Raw genomic sequence first — 24,249 nt, forward strand, 5'->3', positions numbered from 1 at the left:
GGAAATTGAAAGTTCTAGTTCACTTCTTAAGAGTCAAAGAGATCAGAGGGCAACTTGCCCCACCACGCTGTTGTTCCCCAAACTCCTCTGATCCAAATTTGAGATTGTAATTTAGTTAACAATAGTTCAAACATTAGATAGTAAAAAATTCTAATCAACACCAACCCCCAGAGCCCGGGAGTAAGTTTTTTAAGTTATGCCCTGGGGGCATATAGGGCTTTTGTGTAATGGTTGGTCGTATAAACTTCAGAGGTGGCTCATTTGTTTGGAAATTGAAAGTTTTAGTTTCATTTGTGTGAACCAAAAGGGATCAGAGGGTATCTAAACACCCCCCCCCACCCATACACACCCTTGTTTATCAAAATGCATCTGATCAAAATTTTGAGATTGCCAGTTTGTTTGATTGGTGATACCTCCAAATATTATGTTTCTAGGACTAAGATTTGAAGTAAGATTACTAGTTGGTTATGATTAGGATCAAGTTTAAGCAGGGTTGTGTCGCTTTCCAATTTAAATTGATTATTTTGACCGACTTGTTACTGACGCGCACGACTATGGGAGAACATGGTATCAAATGGGAAGGTAAAACTCTTCTAGACTTAGATTATACATATGATTTGAGCGTCCTATATAAAGTATTAGCAAAATTGATGAATTGTTGGAGGTTTTAAGGTTTTTAGAGTTTAAGAAATGGTCTGAAAGTCAAATTTAAGATGATTACGACACATGTACTAGGAATAATTCTAAAAAAATTTTCCAAAAGAACATTTTCTTCAATGGAAATTAAGCAGTCTTATTAAAAATTTGGGCAATCATAAGCAAAGTCATGTGCTAAACCAAACTTAACTCGGACTAACAGAAATTCCTACTAAATAAGGTTCATAGTTTTAGAATATAAAAAAGAAAAGAAAAAAAAGGTAAGTATGACGGCACTAGAACCTTAAGCTCCAAACCAGCGGTTCTGATCTCCGTTTCGAGGCCCTTCAGCTAGGAAGTGCAATGGGAGGCTGGGGGCAAGCCATCCTGTTCTTTCGCACACCCTTCCAGCTTACCTTCCCCCGATTTCTCCAGGTACCAATTTAGAGCTGGGTCGACTCCGGTCACACCACAGAACCGCGTCCCAAACCCAAATAACTGGCCACGCCAGGGATCGAACCCCTGCGCCTTGGACAAAGAATAAACCTTGGATAAAGTTTTAGAATATACCAAAGAAACTGAGGAGAAATAAACGCATAGTCTTAGTAACCAATAGCTCATAAGTTTTAGATCTCGTACGCTCCCAAATAGCCTGGTTAACTTTGATATTTCTCAGTCTTAACACGATTAGTTTAAAGTTTATCTAATGAAGTTTTTATTAGGTCCATTTGAACAAATTTTGCTGTAGTATAGCAACATTTAGATGGTTAAGATACCACCAATCCAAGATCCGAAAACTATATAAGAATATGCTGTTTTTGCTTGTATAATAGATACAGAAAAACGACTATATGATACATTTTCCTATCTCCTAAAGGTAATTCTATTCGTTCACTCACCAGTGTATGAAGACTTTAAAGGAAGCTCATTCTTTTTGAATGAAGATCAAGTCTTTTTGTTGTTTTTCTAGGTTTGTCAAATTTTGTCTATCGTTTGAACATGAGGATGTTATTAATGACGGACGAAGTGTAATACTGGATATGAGTGACTCTAATGGCCAAACATGGACTAATCTGGAATTTTACAAACAAGTGAGTTATTACATCCTTAAAATGTATAATTCCTTAGATAACAGAGTTTCTCCATATTACAGTAATATGAAGAATTATTGAAGTATACTATGGTAATAATAATAATAATGATAATAATAATAATAATAACAATAACAATAATAATAATACTAATAATATTACCAAGATTAAGAATAATAATAGTAATAATAAGAGCAATAATAGCTATAATAATAATAATAAGTAAGTGCCAAGAGACCGGGCTTCGCCCGGGTACCGGCACTCGGCACGCTGTACGTTCGTATATATTTGATTGTCTAAATGCGTAGTACCATAATCAAGCATTGTTATTTAATTTTAAGTCCTGAGGTGTCAAATCAGAAATTTCATTTCAATTACGAAATACTGGCGTGAATTCAATTCCTCATTTCTGTTAATGCATCAAAGAAAAATCCATTTTATAGGATTTGTTTTCTTCTGGGATTTGTTGTGATTCTCACTGTTGCTTCTCTTCTAACCGCATATTTCATTTACGATCCGATGTGAACACCCCGGTCGCTTTTCTTCTAACCGCAGATTTTGTTATCCGTCATCTTCATTTCAGATTCGTTGTGACGCTTTTTGTCGCATGTTTTCTAGTCATAGATCTTGTTTGTGCTTCATTTTGATGTATCATTACCTCAGACTTTTTTCCATGCTTTTTGCTTTAGCTGTTTGGACTCATTCAAATCATATGTAGTCTTGAATGACGTCATAGATACCAAAAAACTTCTGGTACTTTTGTCTTATAGCCACCACACTCAAAATATTGTATCGCGAACATGAGACAATAACGAGTTTTCATGGTCTTTATATCAGACAGTGTTAGCTTCGGCTCGGTGGAAAATTGAATTGTACCTATAATTTATTAAATATTTAGTTGGTATTTTGGTTATGTTAGGTCAGTTTATCATACGTATTTAATATAATGCGGTCTGCGTGGCCCCCTTCCATAATTCTTTGTTGTAATTTTCATAATTTTGTTGATAACGAATTATATTTTCATCATATTTTGGTTTATTTTATTGACATTAACCAAACTTCAGTTCTCGACAGAACATGAGTGTGGTGGCTATAAGACACAAGTACCCTTCTTATTTCCCAGTTTTTCCCCAGTCGTTATAATTTTGCTTTAATTACGTTTTTATATAATTCAGTAACAACCTGGATAGTTCCTTTGCCTATGCCCTCTGAAATATCTAAATTACAGATTCCCATACTCATCGTTTAGTTCTTTAGTTCCAAGTCATTGAGAGTCATATTAGCAATTTCAGTTGAGTTAAGAAATTCTGGGGTGAATTCTATTTCTCCTTCCTGTTTATTCTTTAGAGACACTAAAATAGCACGTTCGTTATCCCATTTAATTTCTGATCGTTTTTTCAGTCCAGAATACCTCAGGGTGCCAATTATCATTGGAAAAATGTGGAGCCGTTTATAAAATAAAATTTAAAAATAAATACACAATTACTCGTTTAAAGAGAGAAGATAATAACAATAAGTATAAAGATAACAATAACCAAGGGGTGGACAAAAAGTGAAACAACAATTCACAGCAGAAAATATCAAACATATAAATGTGATTTGTTACCAACTTCCAGAATATAAACTAGTAAAAATTGATCAAGTGGATAGCTCCAATTTCCAAGATGGCATTATTATCAAAGAAGGCGGATATGCGTAATATCGGGAATTTCGACAGTAGTAAAAGGATTGGCTCCAACAGTTATCTTAGAGCAATTCTACAAGGGTTGAAGATTACTCTGTTGTTAGAGACACAGCAGCCTTCATTATGGGAGAGATCTCATCAGGAATATCGGCCATTGTGGACATAAGTAAACTAATTTATTTTCTAGTGGTTGAGAGGATTGGTCTTGGGAACATTTGGGAACGGTACTTTTTTAAATTAATGGTCAATATTGATTGTTGGGAAAGGGTTTTGAATTGTGTGATATTGCCTGAATTCATGAATAATTAATTTTATTTAAAATTGCTCTTGGATTATTTAATTCAGCTCAAATCATAAGGAGCAACTGAATTTAAAATAATTTGAATCAGCCCAGATGTAAAAAAGTATTACAAGCGTTCGAAATTTTTTTGATCAGCCTCAGATCAAAAGCTGTTTTAGACCAGAAACTGACAACTACCGTTTAGTTTGAACTATATATTCTAGACATATTACGCCAGACACTCCTGGGAGTTGTCAATTCATAGCGTGAATCAAAGAAACATAATGAAATATTGTGGTTTATGGTGCCAGAGGGGCTGGCAAAAATTAGTAGGAGCGAAAAGTTGTTTATTACCTATTGTTTGAAGGGACTGATCTCGGAAATACTTGGAAAGGCTTTTCAAAATTTACAATTAACATGAAAACTCATGAATTATAAACTATACCTCATCTAATTTTGTGTAGTAACTGTTGTTGTATGAGAGATTTTTACAAGATCTGAAGACTCGATGAAATTGAATACTATTCCAGTCTGTGTCATGTATTCCATAGTAAACATTTCAGACACTTCAGAGAGTTTCCCATCCCTTACGTCAAAGCAAAGAATCACATGAAGTTGGTAGTTTTTTTGAAGTTTGAGGGTTAAAAAGAAATTAGTCGGGACTGCAAGTAATTTATTATATTATTATTTATTTTATAGTTATTTAGGACTGGTCTTGGATACACTTTGGAGAGGTTCCTCAAAATCAATTTTTTTTATAAATATTCATAAATGATAAATTATATATTATATTGTTGTGATTGTCAGTCAGCCCTTTATGTTGAATTTAACCAAGAATATTGGTTGATCGTCTGTAGCCCAAACAGAGTCGGGGGTGCTTGCCAATGCTTAATGCCTCGAGGGATGCATTTCACTTTGAATAGGATGATTGGTTTATCTAAATACTGCAATATAAACAAGACTTCCGTTCCAACGTTGTTTATATAAAAAAAAGTAAATTTCAACGTTTGCAGTTTACATTGGTATGTCTTTCTGAATTTTTAGCTGACTGTGAGCTGTGGCATCTATATTTAAAGTCAAAACCATGCTTTTAGGTGACATTAACTGGTATATATTCTTCACTATCCAGTGAGACACGCTTAAAACCTAAGAATTTTCCTTGAATTTGACTCCACATTCTGAGTCTTATTTTTGTGTCCAAAGGCCAAAATGCTTGTAAGATGTTTCTAATTATATAAGCAATAATACGGATTTAATAGTTTCAAAAGAATTAAAAGAGAATTTTCTGGGTTGCATTTTTTTAGGTTGGATGTTTTGTACTTATAAATTGATAGGTTTGTTTTTAGTTGATTTTTATTTTTGATTGAATGGATATAAATTTGTTAAACGCCAGTAGTCATCTAGCATGTTTGATGTTCGATATTATGTTTTTTTTTTTTTTTTTTTTTTTTTTTTTTTTTTTGTTAATAAAGTTTTATATTATTTTACTTCATTTTATTGTGGAACTACATGATGGTTTAATTATATGAGCTTTTTGTGAGCCAAATTAGCACTAATGACTTGGTATTTTTTTCTTCTTTTTGAAAGTTATATTACATTACTCTTAGTCATAAAGTTGGGAAGAGTCGGATGATTTTTCATCCGGATGTCATATGAAAGTCGGGAAGAGTCGGACGTATTGCAGTCCCTGCCAAAGGCAGTGAACAAGGAGATCCGTACCTGCACGATCTAGACCATTGGTCAGCATGTGGAAAAGTTTAAGTTATGTTTTGGTCAGAAAGTCCAACAAAGATTTCCAAAATTGTGTATATCTCTTTTCATTATTATTAGTCTGCATTAATCAGTTTAGTGTTTACACAGTCCGTCAATTAGTAATTACAATTTACTTTAAGGGAGGAACCTACGTTGTCGAAATACCACTTCAGATGAGGGTAAACTTGGCTTTGCTAAGGTTTTGGCAGCCATATTTAGAAGGTAAGTCAAGATTTTTCACAAACTATAATAACTATTGAATCCAAGCTGTTACATCTCACCTCAAAACTATAGACACAGTTAGGGAGCTTTTTTTTAATTTAAAAAGGAAACCTTAACTTCCATCCCAGAAATAATTTTAGAAAGATTTGGTAGCTGTGTTGTTTGGGAGATAAGATAAGTGCCACAGTGCCATAGTCATATGTGCCACATGCATCAATTTACTGCTTTCAAATTTCTTAAACCTGGTAATTCTAAGGCTTATAATTCTACTAATTTATTAAACATTTCCCCGAGTTTAGAGAAAACTAACTGTAAAACTTCTGTAACTCTGTAATGCTGTCTTACAATCCTGTAAAATGCTGTGCTTAATATAATGCTGTTATACTGTAATGCTGTGGAACTTCGATAGCAGATGGAAGAAGCTGTAAATAAAATGAAACGTTTAAGGAAATGGTAGAACTATCAGATTTATAAATTGCTAACTTTAACGGATTTGATTCTTATGTACCCCATGCCTATTGAATTATATGTTTTTACATGGTTAATTCTTAGTTCTACAAGCCAGAAGATAAGCCTAATTAAGAACCCAATTAAGGGCTCAAAATTGAACTAGCGACGGTAGTGATTAATGTATTTGGAAAGACTAAAAAGGCGCTTCACGAAGCGTGTTCGTCTTTTACCTACCCAAGTAATCGATAAACCTAAAAAAAAAATTTAGGTTAGGTTACAAAATTTTAAATTTCAGGTTTTATTTTAGATTTTTGAATTCAAATCTGTTTGGTGGAAGTGATGAAAAACTTGAGCCATGGCTAATTATAATAAAGCCAAGACAGATAGTCTCCGTGAGAGGCAAAGCTAGCATAATCCTTTTTCAAAATTGTATTAAAACGATGTCATTTCACTAAAAAACGTTTTATTCTAACTTGAATTGAAAATTTTAGTTAGTCAACGTCAAGTAAAATTTACTAAACGTTGAATTCCGACTAATTACTGACAAAAATGAACACATTTTATCTATAATTTTTCAACAATAATAATAATAAAATCTTGGCAGATATGGTAATCTAGGTTGTATGTTGCTCAGCTAGTAGTAAGGCAATGCACAGTCCTGGTCGTGATTGCGTAATATGCCTTACCAGGGTCATTTGCCTATTAAAATGAACTCTACATAGCTTGGCAGACATGTTTTCTATTATGACATCGATTTTTTGTGTGTCAGTTGATTAGAGAAAGTTGGTGGTTAGTCCAATATTATAACTTGATTGATCGGTTTTCTAAAAAAACTTGTCATGCTATAATGTACTCAATAAAAAAAACCGATATAATTTCCATACATTGCATTCCAATGTTCATTATTTTTTAAGACCTTGTTTATAGTACACCATATATTTTTAAATTTTTAAAAAAATGGATTTTTCAATTTTCAATGTTAGTAAACTTTTAATTATTTTATTTCCCCCCCCCCAAAAAAAAAAATTAAAGAAAAACGTTTTACTAGTAAATTCAAATTTCAGAGGGACTTAGCCCCTCCCCCCCTCCAACAAAACAAAATCTTAAGAATATGACGACTATATTCGATAGAAACGTCTAAGGCCACTTTTTTCTATTATGTAAATAAAATCTCTCCTCCATAGGTATGTTTACAAGTTTTAATTGTTTCGAAAAACAGTTTTTTATCATTCAGACTCATGCTTTTTCCTAACATGGTGTTATTTTTCTGCTTTGAATGAAAAGCTTGCGTGTTACAAAGAGTGTGAGAGTTTTGGGGGGGGGGGTTAAATTTCACCGGCTCGTGCTATAAACTGGGTTTGTCTAATTCCGGTGTCTGGGTGGATGACTTTTGGAAAAAAAAATTAGCGTGGGAGGGGGCCTATTTGCCCTCCATTTTTTTTTTTTGGCTTAATTGAAAAGGACATTGTAACTTTTAATTTCCGTTCGAATGAGTCTCCAGATACGATCTTTCAACTTCTATAGTAGGGTTCTCTGAGGATGTGATTTTCATTAAAATTCTATGAGTTTTAGAGGGTGTTTTCCCCCTTTTTCGAAAACAAGGCAAATTTTTCTCAGGCGCGTAGCTTTTGATCGGTATAGCTAAACTTGATGAAACTGATATATTTGAAATCATAAGGATTCGCTCTTTACGCTAAAGTTTTTTATTGTTTAAAAAAAATAAAGTTGTGACACAAGGTCAAACTTTAGCGTAAAGATCGAGGCGTTGAGAAGGGGGGGCACCCCCTTTCATATAGGTAATACTTTCTGTTCGTTTTAATTTCGCTCCTTACTTTCATTTTAAAAAAACTTTTTTTTTTTAATTTCTGATCGTTTTTTAGTTAATGCAGAATTTATTTGCACAAAAATTTTAATTTTATTTTCCTAAATGGATCTCTTTACGAATTAAATTACGTAACTATCTTTTATATCCGCGTATTTTTCGTCTGGCAAAAAAAAATACAAAGTTGCATATTTTTGCAGATATGAGCTTGAAACCTGTATAATAGAGTTTTCTGATACGCTGAATCCGACGGTGTGATTTTCATTAAAATTCATTCACTTGTAGGGGGTGTTTCCCCCCAGATAAAAAAAAAAAATTAAAAATCGGGTAAATTTTTCTCAGGCTCGTAGCCTTTGATGAGTAATACTAAACGTAAGAAAATTTATATATATTTAGAATCAGCATTATAAACATATTCTTTTGATACATTTATTAACATCAAAATTCCGTTTGGATTACTTTATAGCCGTGTCGCGTGTTTTTTTTATTGTTCTTTTTTCTATTACGTACAATTTTTTAAGTATATTAGGGGAGGGTTCTCCCCTTATTCAATGACGCACTGTTTGAGTTAAAAGTCTAAAAAAAATTTGATTCACAACCCTCTGAATCACAAAGGCCATTTTTAATTAGAATAGATAGCTCTTTAGAAAGCACTAAAAAAAAATTGTAGCGTAAAGAGCGAGGTATTGGCTCGGGGGTGAACCCCCTCACATACATTATAGTTTCTGATTGTGTTTATTTAGCAGTATGGAATTAATAATAGGAGCACCTTAATGAGTAATAAAAATGAGGAGGATGAGGGAAAAACTTTACCTATTAACAATTTATCCAAAAAAATGGAAAAAGTTAATTTGTTTTTTTCATGCTAAATTTTGCCTTTTTTTCAAGGAAGAGGATACGTGCAATAACCCCCTTCTGAAAAGAAAGCAAGATGGAGCGAAGCTGTATTAATGCAAGCCGCAAGACCATCAATTATCAAATATGCCGGTAGAATTACACACGATCTGGATCAGCCAACGACCACCCAACTTATAGTGCCAGAGCCCTCTAACCCCAGTGTTAGCTCCCCGCAAGCTGGAAGGAAGTTGAAAAGAGAATGGACTGCTTCTCATAATGCCTCAGCTCAGCCTACTGAAGATCGTGAGCTTGACCCCCTTCATGTTTTGTCATGGGGTTGAGATGTAGAAGTCCAGTCAGAATTTGTAAGTATATACATAATTTTTTCTTTCCCTATTTTCTAAAATAAAGTAAATTTTATCAGGTGCATAGCTTTTGATGATTACAACTTGAATGTGTTTTTAAACTATTCTATAATATTTCTATTTCATTTTCTTTCATTAACCAAATTAGAAGCATATAAAGGAATGCTTATAACACTGAAACAGCTTATCATACATTTCTAAAAACCTTACCCTGTAACTTCTCGCTTCTAACCTAGACCTATTTCTAATGCAATAATCCAATATTCCTTTGAACAATCTAACTATACGAAAACATGCAATTTGCTATTTCATAGATAATAACTATTCCTAAACTGGAGTATGTTTTGCAGTAAGCTTTTGCGCACATCAGCCCCTTATCAAATCTTCCGTCGTTACATTTGAATTTTAATCCGCTCGATACACATAATTTGAATTCTAAGTGGGATTCTTGTAACAGGACGTGTATTTCCGATCAGATATATTAACACATAGGAAGAAGGTTTTAATAATCCCCAATTATGTCTTCACAGTGTGGTCAAGAAACATCATGTGGGGTGAACACATTTCATTGAAACAATGCAGTGTTTTAGAGAAAGCATTTGAAGCTGTTCTATTTGAACAGTGTTGTGAAATCAGATACTCCAACTAAACTTGGCATCAATGACTCCAACTCGATGAACTCCCCAGCCTTCCATGTATCCTTCCAGGGGGGAGCTTTAAAAAGGACAATACAACAGTTTAGTTAAACTTTATGTAGTTAGATTGACGGAGAAAAAAAAAAGTTCTTCTCTCTCTTAAAACAATTTATTTAGCCCTGGTCAAAGTCTTCCAGAACTTCCAAAAACACCGTGGGCAAAAGAGAGACGAAAAGATAAATTGTGGACAGAGTTATACCACAAACCACAAACATATGTGCGGCGCGTCCATTAGGTAAAGCTGATGAGCACGTGTTTATACAGCATACCGCGTCAATATATCGATGGTCAAATTTCATTGAGAGTTATAATGAAGAGGGTCAGGTAGTAGAAATTCACCCATATTTTGCATTTGCATTCTAAAAGTTCTTGGAATAAAACCATTTGTTTTTTTTTATCATTCTCTTATTCGAACTTAGACTTCTAATAATAAGACTACATTTTCATGAATAAAATAATATAGATACTATTTTAACATGTTCAGTTGTCATAATGAAAGACATATGGCAATGTAACTTTTTTTTTCTTCTTCTTTTAATTGTTCAGGTGGTGGTGGTGGTGGGACAATTAATTTGTGAAAATGACATAGTATTTTAACTTTATAAAAATAATGGTTATTTTACATAAAAAATAAAACTTTTTTTTCCGACATATTAAAGATTAATAATCAACACCAAAACTAGTGGCCGATGAAGCAAGAGCATTTAAAGATATAATTCTTTCACAACTAACGGAGTTCAGTGATGAACCTACTCTAGTTCTAGAGGATATGGAGTGGCATAGGGGGTTCCTTAATGATATTTTTGGGGAAATGGTTAGCCTAGATGACTTAAGCTTGATATTGACATGCTTGAGGACCCAGTGTAGACAGATAGTCTTATGCACTAGCATTTTAATGATGATAATACTGCATCTTATGCAGATCTACGAAATAAATTTCCATCAGTGGAAAGTGCAGACTTGCTCAACCAGTTATTCCCGGATACGTTGGATCATGTGCTGGGAAACAACATGTAGTATCCCCCCAATGTGATTGAACAGACTGGGAGTTGAGATGGTGTTACTGACAAGTCTCTATCACCCGCCACCATTCCGTTTAATGATCTATCTAGTAGTAGTTATACAAGAACAACAACAGTATCCCCTCTTCCGGATTTTTTTCTGTCCAACTCTGCTGAGCACCACACACGACACTACAACACAAAAGATAAGTACTCTTACAACTCTTTAATGTTGGGGGATACACTCAAAGCCTCTCGTATAATTACAAATTCATATGATGTTAATATTCAAGTCAGTCCTGATCAGACCAGGAGGATTGGGGGAGTGGAAGTTAATTTGAAAGCATCACTACTACTAAAAATATTTTTTTATAATGACAGTGTTGGTGAGATGTATTCGAAATACTTTCACGCAGAGATGTTGGCAATACACCCGCATTTATCAAATTATGGGGAGATTGTTCTAAATTGGACTAATAGTATTAAAAGTAAGTGGGAAATTTATAACGAGGGGGGCGTAGATCTATTGTTTTAGTTATTTAAATTTTAAATTTTACTAAATTTAGAATTAAAAACTATTTTATCTTACGAGGGGGAGGAGGAAATATTGAATTAAAATATAGTTAATATTTAAAGTGGGCTCATGGGGTACAACAAATATATGTCTATATAAGGCTGCAGAGTTTCAGGTATGCATTTTTTAATGGGGAATACAGACCACTTCACAAAGCTGCATCCTAGAAAAAGTTGGACAAAATGGCAGTTAATGGTAGGGAGGGTTCAAAGTTTCCCAAAGTGAATTTAAATTGTTTAAATGGCCAATTTCCCGTGACATTAAACGTAATAGATATTTTTTAGCAGGCTAATGCAAATTTGAAGATTGGTGTCACGGTGTTACAGTATGAATCAGAATTTGAAGAGGGTCAGCGTTCCAATAAGAAGGGTGTATTATTTCCAGTGCGGGCTCCTTCAATTGAATCAGTAGAACATTGGGTGTGGCTTCTATACACCCCACCCACAGACTCCAATTCAATTGGTCACTTCAATCCGATTACGGATATCAGTAGGGTTCTATGTGAGGGAAACATCGGGGTGGTGTATGTTATTACTGTCCAACATGTCTCTTAAGATTTCGCTCTGATTTAAATTAAAAGCCCCACATGAAACACTGCAAACGTCATGGATACCAGGTTGGGGAGCCGGTAAACGGAGATAGAGCGATTCTACGTGTAAAAAGATTTCAAAATAAGTTCCTGCAGACCAAGAAGATTGCTATGGACTGCGAGGCTAAACTGACAGTCATTTGTGATCCGTCAAATTCAAATACATGTGCGATCCGTCGTGTTAAAATACTTGAAGCCATAGGGGTCTCTTATACTCATACGCAACGATATTACAATAAGGCCATGAAAGTGCTGGATGTAGTGGAGATGTTGGGTGATGGTGAAGATTTCATGCTCTTGGCATTGGTCAGTCTAATCAAAACATTGAACGGGGCGATTTCGCGCCTTCGTTATACAAGGCCGCCTAGGCGACTCCCCACAGATGACATAGTTGCCATTAAAAATCGTACACTGTGTTGGGTTTTCTAATAGGAATAATACGAGGGGGCTGGGACTGGGGGGAGGAGGAAGGGGGCCGACCATGAGCGGTTGCTGCATAACATCACCTCGGAAGGGAAACACATATAAGGAGAAGCACGTCAGCCACTCCCTATAAAAGCTGTACAGCAATATTTTGTACCTTTTTTTATACAGAATTCCAATTATGACGTAAAGTTTGTTCTTCCGGCGTTGGCCCGCATTGCCAAGGGAGGGATTGTAGATGACGCATGGATATATGGTTCTTTTTCACATAATATAATACCCAAATCCTCGGAGAAGCTACTGTTGCTAGAATTCATGTTGAAAACTGTTGATGAGGGCACACTGTTCCTGAATCAAATCTTTTGTTTAGACTCTGTCAGCTTCTTCCCCAAATCTTTAAGTCAATTTATTCAGTTGCAGAGAAGGGACAATTGTGATAGCTCCCCCTCCTGAAACAGCGCGTTCCCGAGGAGGAACTATATGATTTATTAAAGTGTAAATGTATATATCCATATTATTATTGAAAATCTGTCTCGAGGCTAGATGAGGTGTCATTACTGCCCATTGAAGCTTTCTACAAGTCTCTTACTGAGAGTGAGTAACCCACTAGCGACTACAAATTTGCTAAGAGGGTTTGGGCAAAAGGCGGATGTAAAAACGGGTGGGATTATTTTAAACTTTACTTTGCTAGTGACGTAATCACTCTTATGGACATTGTGTTCAAAAATACAGATAAAATCTATGGGGAATTTGGGGTGGATTTAGGTTATTATTTTTCCACTCCCCATTTGCTGATGGACTTGATACTTAAAATCAGCAAAGAAGAAATATGTCTGATTGCCGTTGTGGATCCGCATATTTTTTTAGAGATATCAAAGATGGGGGGAGATGTTTTTCACGGAGATCGTATCAGGAAAACTGATCGGAGTGGACAGCACACCAATCAAAAGTTGGAAACAGGTTTTTTGGATCTGAATTCTCTTGGCCCATTGGCAATGTTTCACTTTTGTTTGCCATTTGGCAATTATAAAATGCTAAACAATTCGCGGCCTTTAAATGTCCCCGACTGTGCAAGTGTTGATGAGACTGGGGCGTATGGTCATTTTTGATAAATTTACGGTGAAAGACCCTTTGAACCCCATGATTCTGTAAGAGACTTTGCTTGTCTGTGCATAAATAGAACGGTAGGTAGGGACTCTCTGAGCCCCCATAATATGTTTTTAGTAGAGGACGGGAGAATGCACTTGGTACCTTCAAAACAAAAACTAATTGCCGACATCAACGCAAAACAAAATATCGCTGTTCATCAAGTGATATTGAAATGGATAGTGTCCAATGCTTTCAAAGTCACAAAGATTCATAGATCCCTCCAGTTTGATCAAAAGCCTTACATGAAAACGTTTATTGACACCTTTGTCAGTAAGCGTTCACAAGCAAAAACGAAGGTTGAAAAAGATGTCTATACTAATTTCTAACACAGCTTTCTGTAAAATAAGCGTGTGCGTACGACTCTGTAGTCAATGTGTCGTAGTAACCAAACACAAAGATTGTGCTCGAAACGGTTCGGAGCCAAACGAAACATAGTTCCCGATCATAGTCTCTAATCTGGTGCCACAACATCGCACAGAAAGACACAGCGTAGTGAATAAAAATATTGCGTTTGGGAGTGCACAACCCTTACAATCAAGGTCAATCATGTTGTCCGTTTATTATAATGTATGAAAGGTACATTGTCTAATTGAGGGACAATTTCAAGTGTACTAAGGGGACACTGATTCACTCCTTTTAAAATTCAAAACTGAAAATCTATTGAATGATTTTTAAAATTTCGATTACATTAGCTCACGAATTGACTACACCAACTTTGACGAATCCCTCTACACAGAGCTAGTGAAACACTTGGCCCCAAATCAATTTTTAATTTTAAAATATGAAACGGGTAGCTATCTGATATCCAGTGGTATGTTTCCGGCACCGAAGGTATACTGTGTGGAAACGCACAGCAAGGATATCAAACAAGTTTGCAAGGGGGTACCTACACACTTTGTAAAAAATAATTTCGACATGAGTGTGTATAGAAACTGTGTGGAACGTAGTTTAGTGCCAAGGGCGAAAGTCATGGCAATTCGCTCTTTACAATTTAAAACCTACAGAGTTAGAGTTGAGAAAAACATCATGTCGGCCATATCGGACAAAGTCTATGTACTTGAGGATGGTGTGAAGGTACTACCACACGGGCATTATTTAATTTCAGACCGAGTTTAATGTACAGAGTACATAAAACAACTCGGTATAGAAAAATTAACTTAAATTCACTAAAAAAAAAGTATAAACGGGGGGGGAGGGATTATCTTTGTCCTTTAGGTTTTTTTTTTTAATTCTTTTTTTTTCTTTATCACAAACAATTTAAAATGTGTGTGTTTGCCAAGAAAATATATGAACGCAAATTGCTACCGGCCCCGGCCCGGGCCCGCCGCAGCGGGCCACGCCCGCCTCCCGGCCCCGGCCGCCGCCGCTGCCCCTCCGGGGGGGAGGGGGACCCCAAAATTTAAAATGTTGTAAATAAAAGTGTATGATATTATGTCATAAGTGTGCACATTAGTCCAATAAATGTACTTTAAAAAAAAAAGAAAAAAAAAGTGTATTTATTTAAGTGTTTTTTTTTCTAGTGGTTATGTAAATGTTGTATTTTTTTTATTATAAATAAATTTAAAAAAAAAGTGTATTTTTTGTTTTTATTCATGTTTAATGTGCCTTTTTCAATTTAGTATTTTTTAAAAAGTATTGTTGCTTTTTTTATGTATATAATAGAAGAAAAAATGCTTCCTCTCCTTCTTCTCAACATTATTCTTGAACAGAGTAGTAGTAATAGGGAAATTATCTATTCATTATAAATCCTTAGTCTACAGTTGGTTGTCTAGATGAACTGTTGAAGGGAACATGTATCAATTTAAAACACAATTTAGATCATTTCTGTTTTGGTCGTAAATATCGGGAAAAACAACATTCTTAAATAATATAATTAAAAATTTCAATAATATTTTTTTGGAAAAGCAAAAAAAAATCTACTATTGTTATAGTATTTGGTAGGAGTCATACGATAAAATAAAAGCAATTGCTGACACCACAGGGTTGGTGCAGATACAATTCATTAAGGGACTTGATGTTTTCAGCATTATTGAACAAAACTCTTGGTTGATCATTGACGACCTGGCTGAATCTTTTGAACAATGGTCCCAGGAAATGCTACAACTGTTCACTGTTCGCTCTCATCATGAACAGATTTCCGTTACTCTGGTTCTACACAATCTCTTCCATCAGAGAAAATGTATTTTAACTCATGCATTGAACTGCACCTACTATATCATCTAAAGAGTACTTCGTGATTCTAGCTCCCTAATGACTCTCAATAAATAAATTTATTCGAGAACACCCAAATTTTTGCTCTCTGCATACAATCAGGCACCAAATTAGACATACGGATACATCCTATTGGATTGTAATCAAAATACACATGAGGATCTGAGTGTAGTCACAGATATTTTTGACAATGAAATTACAGTATATCTCCCCGTGAACACTAAAAAGACCTATTAGTTGCTATCATGACACTGAAGAAACTACATGAAAATAGACATTTGTTTTCAGTTCTAAGCACTACAAAACCTCCGCTTAGGAAAGCAATACTCAGACATAGTATTGAAAATAATTTCATTAATCTAATATCCGAAGTTTGGTTAAATTTGATCGAGGGTACTATTCAACAGCCAGAAGTAGTTAAGCAGCATGCAAAGCACCATCGTTCCATTGTACGTACATTGGCCTATAAAAAGAAAGGAAAGAATTACAGAAGGAAACGATTTCTTCAGGCGGGCGGTAAATTTTTCGCACTTCTACTGAAAATAATTGCAGGACTTGTAAACAGTTTTCTCTAAAGAGAGAAATATTTTAACGATACTTTAAATTGACTCCTATAGATCTCGCTCTCTCGGACTTGGAACACTTTGAGAACAATCGGAGCAAATTTCTTGACAATGAGAATATTTAGGACGATAAAAAACTATTTATACTTCCAGATTTAAGTCGTCGAGTTGACAAACATAAGCCCTTTTAGTAAATTTCAACTGCTGCTGCTGCTGACCCAAAGAAGGAAACATCTCTACGGGATTCTGCTGCTGGAACACAATTAAAGAAGTAGGACGTAGACAAGATTGTATTGAAAATTGGAAATCTAATGCCCCACTAATAACTCGAAAAAAGTACACGACTCCTAGCCTATCTCTTGGAAAGTGATCAAGATCACATTCAAGTTGAGAGCATTGGAAAAAGGATTATAATTCAGGGCAAGAGATATAATCCACTTGATTTAATATGTTATTTGTTTACAAATCGTAAAGGAATACTATCATTTGATAGTCATCTATACAACTTTATAAATACACTAAACGTCCCCAAAAGTCTTATTTTTAATATAAAAATTCTAAAAAAATTAAATGATCATGCATCATCGTCATCATCATCAACAACAAGAACATTGACACCATTAAAAAATGAACTTGAAGAAGAAGATTTTATATCAATTTTGGAAAATACTAGCACACCACTAATAGCTAGACAAAAGCGAAGACGTATCAAGTCAACGTCACCATCACCACCACCACCAACGGCCAGCATGCAAAAGGGTAGCAGACGTTACACAATGAGTTTACGTTCAAAATAATTGAAGTCATGAATGATATTTATGGAAATATTGGCGAGGCAGGGGGTTCTGGTTCACCTACCACCCTGTCTAAATTCACTGATGTTCGCACAAAAAGTCTTCGAGACTACTTGTAAAATGAATCAAGTTACACTCTGCATAGAAATCATAGAGTTCGTGCCAATCAATAGACTTCATGCAAACGGACCTCTGAGTTCGAGATGACATTTTACCGCGACACAAGAAAACATCAAGATAAAGCCTAATTGCAATCAGTTCCTATAGTCGTTATGCTTGTGCAATTTCAGTGCAAACGAAGAGAGGAGTTTAAGCAGCCCAGGTCATAAAAGGTATGCTAGAAAGTGACATAAATAAAAAAAATTCCCTCTTTGCATGTTCGTGAATTTTTCAATCCTCCTTTTTCAAAAGTACTAGAGAAATATAGTACACTGCTCTATTACCGTCACAGTCCTATAAAGGCTGCATTGGCCGAAAGCAATATAAGAGCTATTCGTCTTTTAATTTCAAAGTTTAGTACATTAAAAAATACGCTAGCAAATATCCGTGATATAGGAACAATAACGCTTACTTATAGTAAACGAGCTATTTGACAGTTATCAAGCTCTGGAGACATAGAAGTTCATCGGCAGGATAATGATACAATAGACACCTTTCTTAAACAGTATTCCAATGAATCGTCGGCTGTCAAGAAGATGAAAAATAAATTCAATGTTGGTGATACTGTTCGAATTAATAGAACAACTTATGTTTTTGAAAAGGGGAATTATTTGTGGTCAATAGAAATTTTTAAAGTGGCAAAAATCCTAGAAACCAAACACATAACTTATCGCTTACGTGATACCCCTGATGAAGAGATTCTCAGTGGCGTTTATTACTATGAACTAAAAAATGTTAAAAATGCCATTTAAATCTATCAAATTAGAAAGACATTAAAGAGATGTACTCGTAGGGGTAAGAAACAGTTAATTGTTCGGTGGCTAGGATACAACTCTTATTTTGATTCTTGGATCGGTGTTGAAGATATCGACAATGCCCCATGATTTCTATGCAACATTCATGTCCAACGTTTACGATCCTTTCTAAAGTGACATGAATATAACAAGTGATTTTTTGACAAAACTATCTCCTGCCATTAAATTTTACAGTGCATATGAAGTTGCCCTTGTCAACTTTATCCTCAAAATTATCTATGACCTTCTGAGAAAGGATCATGCCTATAATATAAAATATATACAACATGACTTAAATACGAACTGGTTGGGGTCTGTCGAATATGAATAGATTGAAACACTTAAATCTAGTGACTATCCACATGTCAGATTGAAATACATTGAATATGATAATATGGGAGATTTGTGTCATACAGTCAATAGAAAAATCTAATGTCATAGGACTGATAAGTTCAATTTCAACTAGTCATTGGACCATGACAGGATATACATGAGTACATATACTTATACAGAAACAATTGCTCCCGTCGATAACTTAATAGCCATTTTTTGATTTAAACGGACAGTGATCAATGGGAAAAATTATTACATCGGTGCCAAGAGAGTTCATATTATTTTTGCATATCATACACCTGGCTACGCCATGAACTCGTGCATATTTCTCTTTGCATCCTTAGTGGAAACATCGAGAGTCGGTAATTCAAATGTCCCCCTCCTACGTGTTCTTGAACGAAAAACAACTCATGAACTTGTTCATCACTATAATATAAAGCATCTTCAGTATGTTCCTGTAAACACTTCGTATTTGGAACTCTGTCAGTTATCACTAAGAAGTGAATTGGGTGACCCTCTAGAAATAACAAAAGACTTAGCAGTGATTACATGTCAATTTCGACCCATTGTCAACGACACCAAAATCGCCTAGAATGAACAATAGGAGAATTCCATTTGTCTGTCCCAATATCGATTGATATGTTGGTGCTTTGAGTCCACGTCAAATAGGGAAAGGATTGGACTACTACAAGGGGCGTACTACAATGTCTGGCTATGGTCTTGGTAGTTGGTTTGCTAGGCTATTTCGTTCTGCACTACCCCTTGCCAGAAAATATCTTATATCTGCTGCATCAACACTATAGGACTGGGGGTCGGGTAAAAATTTCAACGAGAGTGTTAAGGAAAATATTAGATCTTCAGCAAGAGCCGTTGGTGAGCAACTAAAATCTCGACAAACTGAGGAGGGACTGAAAGGGATGCTTTCACATCATTCACTCATCAGTCTCCACCCAGGCAGGAAGCAAAAGACATCAACAAGGACTTTGAGGAATAAAACAAGGAAGAGCAATAAGCAGAAGAAGAAGAAAAAGAAAAAGATTGTTAGATTAAAGAAGGATTTCTTCTGTTAAGATGAGTTATCTCCCCCAAGAAATCATATCCATCAATTAGTTCCTCATTGAATCTATTCAATGCTGAAAATGTTGATGTCAGTCTCAAGTATGGCTACTATGAACAATTTCATCCCCAAAAACCCCTCTCGGAAAATATACACTTTCAAATATTTTCCTATAAAGACTATTTCATTGATATGTCGTCAACATTTATTGATTTAAATGTCGTGGTGAAGAAAAATTTAGATAATACAACTTCAAATGCTGTCGATGGTCTTTCCTATGTAAACTGTATTTTACACAACCTATTCAAACAAATTAATATATTTATTAAAGGAACATTGGTGAGCACTAGCAATAATTTATCAAACTATGCAAGCTACATACAATTTATGATGATGACACCAAAGGCTTACAAGAAGTTGAGAGGACAATCATTAGGCTATGAATATCGGTCAGGTGTTGATACTGACGGTGAGTTGACTACTGCAGTGACCCAGGAGTATCATCTAGTTGGAAAATTAAATCATGAGATATTCAATATATCCCAATGGCTACCTTCAAGTGTTAAGAGTGACATAGGGTTGAAGAGGGTAACATCGATTTACACTTTGAGAAAAGCACGTACAACAGCTCAAGTTTTAAATTTCAATTTCCCATCGTACATTATCCATGTCCAGAAACAACCATTACAGAGCTCGTCCGAAGTGGCATTTGAAAAACAAAGATCACATGGTAAAAACATTAAACTTTTTGTCCTTAATACAATCACCAATCAACGTCACATTGCCACCGGCTCTCGTAGCTATACCGATTCATCATTTATCAATGGAGAAATCCCATCAAAATTGGCTTTGGCCTTTGTGAAGAGTGGTAGTGCCGTTGGATCCTGGACTAAATCCTCCCACGATTTTAATTTTTTTGGTCTATCTAGCCTCGTGTGCAAAGTGAATGGTATTCCACTGTACACTCTATCATTTGACAAAAAAATCCTATAGAACTCTGTACGAGTTGACTATGCAATCCTTAGATCATGACTCTCAATTATTTGAAAATGGATTAATCGATTCAGTGTTTTAAAAAAATCATGGTGTTTTTGTTTTGGACTTGTCTGGCACACAAGATATGACCATACTCCGAAAAGGGAATGTACTTTTAGACTCTGTATTTTCCAATACTCTGACAGACAGCATCACGCTAATATCACTGAGCCAATTTGAAACTTATTGGGATGTCACCCCCGACGGCATTGTTCTACTAGACCTAGCACCATGAACAGAAACCAAATAATCAACGTATTTAATATAGATCCATACATGTCCCGGTACAAGTCCTATTGTATACCTTCGGACTTTATTGAAAAAATTCCAAGTGTTAACAACACCCTAATCATTGTTAATAGCAGTCCATCAACTTTGAAGACCGGTCATTGGCTATGCATCCTTCAAATAGAGAAAAATATTGAATTTTTTGACCCTGTTGGCATATCACAAAAATTCTACATGCCATACATAAGCAGCTTTATTTAAAGCAGTGGGGAGACCATTAATCAAAACCAAAGAAAAGTACAGGATTTAACGACTAAGACATGTGGCTTTCAAGCACTACTCTTTTTCATGTTCAGATGTCGTGGCTACACCTACAAGCAGTTTCTCAACATCTACGTTGACTTACCTCAATTGAATGAGTTTCTAGTGGAGAATATACTTACAAGTGTATTTAATTTTGATTTTAGTGCCCTAATAATAAAATGTTCTAAATATTTATTTTAAATTTTTTATTAATAAAAAAAAATTTATATACATTATAAAAACGACTTTTCTACTCTTTAGATTTCATCCACTACTAGGTATTTGTCGACAACAACTAGTGCAGGTAGATTATCTGAATTCACAGTGTACTGATCCTGATGTATTGCAATGTCAGGGTCACATTTTCTACAGTAGAGTGTGACTTCGCTCTTGTCATATCTCTTTGTCTAGTCAATGATACTATTCTCATTCATTCTTTAGAATTCACATGTTTCAATTTGCTTATTTGAAGCAATTTCCCAAACATTGTCCTCAAGTGTCGAATCAAATTCCGTCATAGCCAACTAAAAATCAGTGGGCTTATAATCATAAAACCCATTGTCTTCACAACGATGACGTAGAAACCATATTCTTTTGTTGTTCCAGCAATTGAATCGTTGACCCGGTTCCTCCTCCTAGAACAATCTAAAACCACGACGATACCAATCTCGTAGCAATAAACTAAAATCACGGTTAGGATTCTTTCCAATCATACCGGGATATGTACTCTCCCACTGCTTACATTTACCATAATGGCAATTGGAACATAGGTGGCCTCGAGTATGAGAGTCGCATTCCTACTCAAGACAGGAATTACAACCTTTAATTTGTACAGCATATCCTCTATGCAATTTACATTGGTTGCATAATCTACTCTTTTCATCATACTCATCGATCATTTTGCAATTCTCACATGATGATGACCAGCTGCCCAATGAGTACATACATAACGGACATGTATGGAACATTTTGTCATGTGTTGACACTCTCACTACCACAATGAAACTGAGCTAGCAACAACAAAAATTGTCTGAGATAGAGAGAGAAAGAGGAGTAAATCATCCTTGAGCACAAATCTTTCTCATGAAAAAAGTCCCAAATTTCTAAACTAGTGTTTATAAGCATATCCACAATATCATTTTGCCGTGTGGCGGTCAATATATCAATAAATTGTGTAAATGCATTTGGACCACGACGTAGAACCTTCATACAATAGTCTAATGATAGAGACTCATTTTTCATTGTATCGTCAAGCATCCCCCGAGAAAATATCTTACTTTGAATAGACAACTCTAGAAAATCAACATCTAGAATCAAACATTTTTCGATAAGAATTAGATTCATCATGATTCGCTCTTTCTCGAATCAATCCATTTTTTTTTAGAGTCCTAACTCTTTCACAACTATCTTTAGACTAACCAGAATTTCTTTACGTACTCTAGAAAATATACACTAGTTTACTATAGAGAGAAAGAAAAATACCATTGATTTAGAAACGTTTTTATTGAACATAACAATAATAATAATATTCACTAATGCATTTTGTTCTCATCAATATATTTCGATAGGACATCTAATGCTGACCGAAGTTTATTTATATGGAGAATATTCACTTTTCCAGCAAAACATAGTTGCTCCTCCTGCTTAAACTTGCTTAATGATATCACGTATCTCGCATACATAATGTCCCATTCAAGACATAGTCTACAGCCAGCGGTTATTTCCACAGCTACATTGGGTGATACACTCGTATATCAGTGCTTCCCCTGCATTCGGCTTAATAATTAATCTCCAGTAATTTAAATGTACCAATCATTTTTTTTTTCTCCACCAAGAAAATCTCAAATAAGATATTCTCTCTCTCTGAATTCAAGTATATTAATAATGATATCTAATAATAAAATTAATCCTTATATCCAAATCAATCAACTAAACACGTTAGTGTGTCCGCCACTCTCTCTCTCTCTGATTGACCTCCAAAAATGGGTGTTACCTCAGAAAACCTGTCTGCCAACCCATGTAGAGTTCATTGTAATAGGTGACTGACCCCTGGCAAGGCATATTACGCAATCACGACCAGGACTGTGCATTGCCTTACTACTACTTCAGCTATAGATTTCTTCTGCGGTGTACCTGCCCTAAACCAATGAAGTCCCCAAAAAAACTACCAGAAACTGACAACAATTTATCAGTAACTAATGACAGAAAACAGGGTACTATGGTTTGGTTTCTTGTTGCATTAATCCCTGGTTATTCATGTATTATTATTATAGATCTTGGATTTATATAATTACAGACAATAACTAGATTTTTTTGGGGGGGGGGGGCAAATCAAAATAATTACTTACTAATTTGCGTAGGAAGTGTCCAGGGCCCTCTCGTCCTGCCTTCTTACGTCTCTCTGTCTGTCTGTTCTCTCCCTCTCTCTCTCTCCCTCTCTCTCTCTCAGTGGTGAAGTTGTGCCAGCTTCACCTCCATAGCAATCAGTTCGATGACTCCTTTTCATAGGCTCCCTTGATCTTTAAATTTTTCTTTTAGAATTGATTCATTCCTTTCTTTCATTCCAACGTTTCATTACATTTCATTTCATTCTTATAGGATCTTTCCTATATCATTCCATTTATTTACTCCAAATTTCATGTCAAATAGCATGATTTTTATGAGCTTACTATTCTTTATCTGTAAAATTTTACTTAAATTTCTTGACCTCGCTTTAATTATAGCCGCTGAAATTGGTATGAAACTAAGTTATTCATAAATGCTATCATTTAAGTAACTAAATTTACTTGCTCTAATTTTATAATTTTATTCTTACCCACTTTTGTTGAGGAAGAATCTGAATTTTGAAACAATTTTTCATAATAAAATATTTTAATGTCTCTAAGGAGCCCTACCAGCAGGTTCCTAAGATTTAAAAAAATGTATTATGTAACCATCTTTGGATACCATAATTCTGACTGTATATAAACGATGTTTTTCATTAATAGACCTCTAGAGTGATTAACTTATCCAAAGTTTTCTTGTTGTATGCTTCTTTCCCTTTTGGATTTCTATACGGACAAAAATGAACAGGCTTTTCATCAATATATTGAAAAACTTATGTAAGGACTGACTTGGGCTCCTTGCATTGATTACTGAACTTTACTCAACAATCGCCAAGCCTTTCCTTTAATTCTAACAGATTTTTGTGTGAAAAATTTCT

The 24,249-nt window shown here is 35.1% G+C and overlaps 1 protein-coding gene across 1 annotated transcript in view; it reads left to right on the forward strand.

Annotated features, from left to right (window-relative positions):
* Nucleotides 1-24,249, forward strand: part of LOC148943246 (reelin-like) — a 292,228-nt gene that overhangs the window by 29,960 nt on the left and 238,019 nt on the right. The window contains exons 6-7 of the mRNA XM_089101783.1: nt 1,607-1,727; nt 5,584-5,665. Of these exons, the coding sequence (XP_088957909.1) occupies nt 1,607-1,727; nt 5,584-5,665 (203 nt within the window). The remainder of the gene's footprint in view (nt 1-1,606; nt 1,728-5,583; nt 5,666-24,249) is intronic.

This window comes from Artemia sp. Qi Xiang Cuo, chromosome 15, assembly GCF_049724085.1.
Source record: "Artemia sp. Qi Xiang Cuo chromosome 15, ASM4972408v1, whole genome shotgun sequence".
NCBI lineage: Eukaryota > Metazoa > Arthropoda > Branchiopoda > Anostraca > Artemiidae > Artemia > Artemia sp. Qi Xiang Cuo.